This window comes from Sinocyclocheilus rhinocerous, unplaced genomic scaffold (genome assembly GCF_001515625.1).
Source record: "Sinocyclocheilus rhinocerous isolate Xijiao unplaced genomic scaffold, SAMN03320098_v1.1 scaffold134, whole genome shotgun sequence".
Taxonomy (NCBI): Eukaryota; Metazoa; Chordata; class Actinopteri; order Cypriniformes; family Cyprinidae; genus Sinocyclocheilus; species Sinocyclocheilus rhinocerous.
In genome coordinates, this window is record NW_015631070.1 from 346360 (window position 1) to 353175 (window position 6816).

The window sequence follows — 6816 nt, forward strand, 5'->3', positions numbered from 1 at the left end:
TGGACCATTGACACTCTATCTACAATCTCAATTAGTAGTGTCAAGAAGAAGACGCCTCACGCGCCTGTTGCCTTGCACAGACCGATCGTTTCGTGTCTTTACACATCAATGTATCGTCACGAGCCGCAGGGTTTAATTTGTATTTGTCTGTGCATGTTTTTTTTACTCTCATAGATTTTGTTACCATTGCCATGCATTATACGACTGATAGACTGCAAAGGTTAAAGTTAAAAGTCATCATATGTGTTCTACTGAAGAAACAAAGTCACCTACATCTTGGATGCCCTGGGGGTAAGCAGATAAACATCAAATTTTCATTTTTGGGTGAACTATCCCCTTTAACAGTAACATTTTCCCCATTTAGTGGTCATTTGTGAACACAATCTGCTGTGAAAAGTTATGTCATAATTATGTGTGTGGGAAAATGATTTATAAGTACCGTGATTAACACTATATACTGCATTACTAATGGAAATGTACCTTAATATCTCAATTTTATTTTGATTTACTGTTTTAATAACTTAAGACCATTTGTGAATGTTTTAAAATGTAGTCTTTTGAGTCTGTTAGTCACAGGAATGCTTTCATGCGTGTAAGCGTCTGTGTTCACTCATGAGGTCTTGTGTTGGACTGTCTTTCTCCTCAGGCCCGGTTCAGCCAGTCCTAGTGGGAAACCCGCAGGAGCCCCTGCAGCGGTCACCTCTCTCCCAGGACATTACACACAGCAGGTACGGCTCATTTCTGTCCCTAACGCTGACCTGAGAGGACACGTTACACATGGCTTACACACTCATCTGCTGTCTGATGCTGCAGATGTCCGCTCCTCAGGGCAGTATGGTCATGCACATGAGGCCCCCCACCAGTGGTCCCTTCCCCAACCCTATCCAGCGGCCCGTCATGCAGGTCAACAAAACCGTCATCATCCGTTCGCCACCCTACCCCAGCCCTGGGCGCGATCCGCACCACAGCACACCCCCCTCCAACCCCGAGCTAACCGTGAAGGGTCCTGAGGATGGTGTGAAGGTGAGCCACCCACTGTGAGCATAGGTAATGGCATCTCATGCACTTCCTTCTTATTGTCATTCTTTATGATGTTTTGTTAGATCACGTTTACATCAAAACCAAAATGTTAATCTGTAAAGATGAAGCTGTCTAATGATGGTTATGTCTAATGATGGAGGTTTGTTGTGTCTCTTAAGTGAAGCTGGGTCATTTAGCAGCTTGATAAGGGCTGGGTAATAAATCAATGTTAGCATTAAAAACTGATGAATTTATATTATTTTTCTGTGTTTAGCGTATATCTAGATAATCTGATGCGTGTTGCTAATAAGTCTGCATGTTCTTCATACTCGAGAACGAGAGTTTCATCTTCAGTACAACCCGCCAAAATAAAAGTTTGGTTTAATTTGAAGAAACCGACAAATAATTACTATGTTGTAGTATTTGTACAACAGCATTAGTATTTGCTCGATGTGGTATTATTTTTTCCCCTTTTTAAGGAATATATTATACAACCAAGATATGTTTTCATCCATGTTAATTTTATGTATGCAAGTTCTGTTGTCCAGCAGCGTATTAAAAAAAATAATACAAATGAAAACGCTGGAGAAAAAAAAAAATAAAAAAAAAAAATAAAAATATATGACTTGGTTCGATGCATCAGTTGTTGATTGGATTTGAGGCCATTGAATTGAGATTGAGGTGACAGGTATTACATTTTGATTAAACATTAAAAAAATTTTTAATATAAAATGGATAATTTGCTTGCAATAAGATCAATAACATGCATTTTAATTTTATGCCAACTTTAGATCACTTGTCAAAGTAATTTATTAACTTTGGCAGCCAAAAAAAAAAAAATAATAAAAAAATAAAAGGGTATGAAAAGTGCTCCGAGTCGCTGCAGAAAACAAAAAAATTGAACAAAACAAAAAACAAAGCAACAAAAACTGGAAATGTTGCTGGAGATGGGCTTATTTAAAATGAAAACTCATTCTCTGGCAGCAGGAGGCGCTTTTAGAGTGATAGAACTAGCGGTTTCTCCAGTAATGGCTGTAATCAAAGCAGCTCCGCTCATGAACGCTTCTTTATCAGATCAAATGAAAATGCCATCGAAACTTTTCTGAAGACAGTCAATTCCCTTCAGAGATACATTCATATAAAACACCCGCGCCGTGTTATGATTTTGAATCGTGCAGTGCTCATGTTTATTCAACGAAGTCAAACGGCACAAATAAATCAATGTATGGGAAACACTGGTAATGTATATCGAAATATCGAAAATGTGTTTAAAAATCATATCACCGTTATTGAAATTTTTTTTATCGCGATACATATTGATATTGAATTATTGTCCAGCCCTAATATATATATATATAAAAATGCAGAATCTAGAAATTTTTTTTACGGAAAACAGAATTTGGTGACATGAAACTGATTTTATAGGCCTGTATATGAAAACATGGAGTTTTAGAAACAAGTTTTTCCATTAATTCTCAAGGTCGAACAAACATTTCTTTCCCTATTAATGGTAAAAAAAAATTAATATTGTGATTAAATATTGATATCGAATGATATGGACAAATGTTGTGATTATATTTTTGGCCATGTTGCCCAGCCCTATTCTTGATATTTTACTTTTCTTAATGATATTCAGTATGCATTATTAAGGGGTCTAAAATAACAGAGTAAAAACAAGGTAAAAATGTTCCCCTCACTTTTTCTCTAAGAATATGTAATTATCTATTTTATTGGACCGATGTAAAAATTCATTAGCGTAAATGTGATCATCTGCTTCATCCTGAGGAAGAACTATAGAAACCAGTCTAATGGCACAATACACAGGAAAATTAAAAGCTATGAAAATGGCAAATTTGATGCTAAAATGACCATGTGGCTTAATCATATATTGCCTTCTCATGTGTTGACTGTTCAGTGTATTATACAGTAGAATCATTTGAAGCAGTCGTTTTTATAAGTCTTTGACTGCCAGTTTTGGTGAGGTTCTGCTCCAGTATTGAGCTGGTCTCTTGTCTTCGGTACAGGTGAAGGCTCTGCGTGACGCGTGTCAGGCCGTCAGCGACGCCAAGAGCTCATCAGTGATTCCCGGCAAGATCCAGGAGCAGCTGCCTTCAGTACAGGTCAAAGCTGCTCAAACCAGAGCCATCAAACCACACTCAGTCAAAGTGGAGGAAGGCAACGACTAATAAATGGACCTCATGATCACATGACACCGCTGTCTGTAGGACCTCCTCTCTCTTCCTCCTCCTCCTTTCTCCCCCCCTCTCTCTGTCACTGCACTCCGGAACTGACGCACAGGATCACCAACTCCACAAATCAATCGGAACACATTAATAATAAACGTCTCACAGAGCGATATGAGTATCTATATATATATATATATATATAAATAGACACGATAGTTTTGAACTCTACTGCGCAGACTTTCCAAGATCAGCTTTATTTATTTACATTTTCTTTGACATTTTCAAGTGAAGAATTACGGTTCACAAAAGTGGCAAACGAACCCTGGTGTCTCTCGCTCTCTCCATCAAAGTCTGCAAACAGAAAAACAGGAAGCGTATCTCCAGCTCTCGCGTCTCCACGCCCACATTGCCAAACTGAGCCAGCTGATTGGACTCGAGGTTTTGATTGACATGCAGATCAACAGAAGCTCCAGAGCTGCAGTGTGTGGCATTAGTCATTTTTACTGGGTACCATGGAGTTTTAACTTTTTTTTATTTTTTTATATATATATATATATATATATATATAAATATAGTAATCATGCCTATTTGCGCTATTATAAAAAAAAAAAAACTTTTATTCAATAAAAACAAAACTTCAAACCCAATTTTGAGGACATTGTTCAATCCAAACATGGAGGACATGCACCTTTCTCTTATTTTACAGCTGCTTTTCATGCGTTGTGTAAATGCAAAGCAACATTTGATCCTTAAAGGTGTTGCGTGATGGTGCTTGAGTGGCAGCGGTGTGGAATAAACATGTTAAAGTCAGCAGCATTGAGAAGCGCTTGCTCTGTGTATGGTGTGATAAGGATAGGTGGGATATATGGGCACTTGTGTAATGTGAGGATGTTTGTGATGTTGTCAGTGGGATTGTTGTGCTGTCCGGAACGCTGATGGGAAATGTTACAGTACGTTGTTCGATCTTTATTTGATTTGGTCAAGAAACCAAACTTCAGCTTTGAGTTTCTGTTTTGGCGGGCGGTCGGTCGGTCACAGGAGTGCGAGGGTTGCACAAGCAATAAAAATCTGTAACCATCGGGGTCCAAACATGCATCTGCGTTGCGTCTGCGAATGAGTGCTTGTGTTGTAAATGTTGCCGTCTCTGGGCTCACGGGGATCATGACTGAAAATATGAAGTGCACAGGAAATGTTGGTTTTGAAGGTGCTTTGTTACACTGCAGCTGTACAGAACTATAACCCATCAGCACATGTTCGTACATATTTGATATTGGAGCATTAATGCAAATGCAACCTCTTCTTTTCCTTTTGGGTGAACTGTTGGACATTTGAAATGCCTTTTTAAATGATTTCTGCAGTGCTCATGGTTATTTCAGAGGTTTGGCGCTGTTGGATCGCGTCACCTTCAAAGGTAACATTGCTTCTTGATGATTGCTGCATATCTGTACAGACTCATTATTATCCCTTTTGCTTTTGTTAGACCTGTATTTAAAGGGCCAGCAATGGATTTACTCACTTTTCTTTACATTTATTTTTAAGGGTCTGTTTTCCCTGCAGATATTTATCACTCGGTGTTGTTTATCCTATTAAATGTGTGATAATATTTGCCCTTTTATTGGAAATGATCTCAAGAGAGAAATAAAGCAGACTGTGCTTTTTTCAAAAACGAATCATTGTTTGTATTCCCATTACCCATGTGCCGTTTTTGATGAGGCCATTGCAGTGATTTAAAGGGATAGTTCACCCAAAAATGAAAATTTGATGTTTATCTGCTTACCCCCAGGGCATGCCGGCTGTCGAGAATGCGCTCAGGACAGTTCAGATATTACAGTGCATCAAAACAGGTAAAAGGTGAAAAACGATATAAATACTGTTCAGTTTCTTGCACAGACCGATCGTTTCGTGTCTTTACACATCAATGTATCGTCACAAGCCGCAGGGTTTAATTTGGTTTTGTTGGTGTATGTTTTTTTGATTCAAAGCTGTGATTCCCATTCACTTCCATTATAAGACTGACAGACTGCAACGGTTTGAGTTAAAAATCTTTGTTTGTGTTCTACTGAAGAAACAGTCACCTACATCTTGGATGCACAGATAAACATCAAATTTTCATTTTTGGGTCAACTATCCCTTTAAGCATTTAAGTCATGTCAAATGAAAATCAATGATACTGCATCTTGATGTTTTTCCCCTCTTTTAAATGCACGTTGAGAAATCTGAAATGGCTAAAAAGTTAAATACAGTAAAAATCAAGTAAAAAATTAAGACTTTTCACTAAATGAACGTTTTAACTGATTTGCAAAAATTAATTAATTCCAACTCTAGTCTAACTCTGTTTTTGCTATGAGTTTAATTATGCAGTAAGCGAGGCGGTGTTGTACTGTCAATATAGTAACAATTGAAGGGTTGTCATTAAAGTCCCTTTCACTGCAAGGCAGTTTACTTTTTCATGCATTGAATATTTCATATCAGAAATCAAATCTGATATAAATTGTATAAACAGATCATTTTTGCTCTTGTAATGGCAGAAAAATCACTGTATAACTCAAGGTTTTTGCTGCATAAACCAAAGGCTAGTGAGTGCAAGTTTCACAATGCCAAACACCAATGTCATCAAACAGCAAAAACAATCGTTTTTTTTTTTTTCATTAACCCAGTTCTCCAATAGTATTAAATGAAGTGTCTCATTATGGGATGCACTCCTGCATTTTTTTGTAGTGTTTCTCAACACGTTTCTGAAGGCACACCAATAGTACACATTTCTGAACTCTTCCTGATCAAACACCTGGTTCAACTCCTTACTAGAAACTCCAGGACATGAAATTGGTGGGCCAAATAAAAGATATTCCCGCGAACCCAGCTGTGAAACACTGCCTTATGCTGCCTTCACATGCTATCGGAAACCTCCTACTTCCCACCCTGAAGTTTGTCGTGTTTAAGTGTTTTGTTCTTGGAAAGAACAGGAATTAAGGAAGACAACCATCTCATGAGTTATTCTTGACCATTTATTGGGGAAATATTATTAAAGTCAAAAGGTACAGAAGGTATTTAGTTAAGATCCAACAGGTTTTGAGTAAGATGTAGCGTCCCATTCATTGGTAGCCATATGAACATTCACATTTGACTCACTATCTAGATATTCAGCTTGCTGACGATTCCTAGCTTTTGGTCAAATATTTTTATACTATTTTATTGTTTACATTTTATACAAACAATTTGCATCAAATGGTGATTTATAAATATACATGACTGTAAAGGCAAGAGATGTTGTGGGAAAAGCTAATAAAATGTTGCTCTCCTCCGCCATGTTTAAAGTTTATGGGCCGTCAACTCCGGAGCTCAAATATCAAAATGATCTGTTTCCCAGTTGTAAATAAGACTAATAAAGTTGTATTTATGATAATTCCAATGGCACATTGAAGGCAGCATTAGAAACCATATTACAGGGATGGGCAACTCCCCTCCTGGAGGGCCACTTTTGGAGTCAAGTTCCATCGCTAATCAAAACCCTGCCTGTGGTTTTCTAGTGCTTCTGAAGACATAGGTCCAAATTTCATGCATGTTTGATTAGGGGTAGAGCTAAACCCTGCAGGACAGTGGTGCTCCAAGA

At 37.9% G+C, this 6816-nt stretch overlaps 1 protein-coding gene across 6 annotated transcripts in view; it reads left to right on the forward strand.

Annotated features, from left to right (window-relative positions):
• LOC107741496 (protein PRRC2B) overlaps nucleotides 1-3790 on the forward strand; it is a 41427-nt gene extending 37637 nt beyond the window's left edge. For 3 of the 6 annotated variants that reach the window (XM_016554241.1, XM_016554242.1, XM_016554244.1), the window contains exons 28-30: nucleotides 647-728; nucleotides 814-1023; nucleotides 3045-3790. In XM_016554241.1, the coding sequence (XP_016409727.1) occupies nucleotides 647-728; nucleotides 814-1023; nucleotides 3045-3206 (454 nt within the window). In that variant the 3' untranslated portion in view covers nucleotides 3207-3790. Of the gene's footprint in view, nucleotides 1-646; nucleotides 729-813; nucleotides 1048-3039 lie in introns of all 6 variants that reach the window. The other 3 variants (XM_016554243.1, XM_016554245.1, XM_016554246.1) reach the window with 3 other exon arrangements.
• Nucleotides 3791-6816: the final 3026 nt, after the last annotated feature.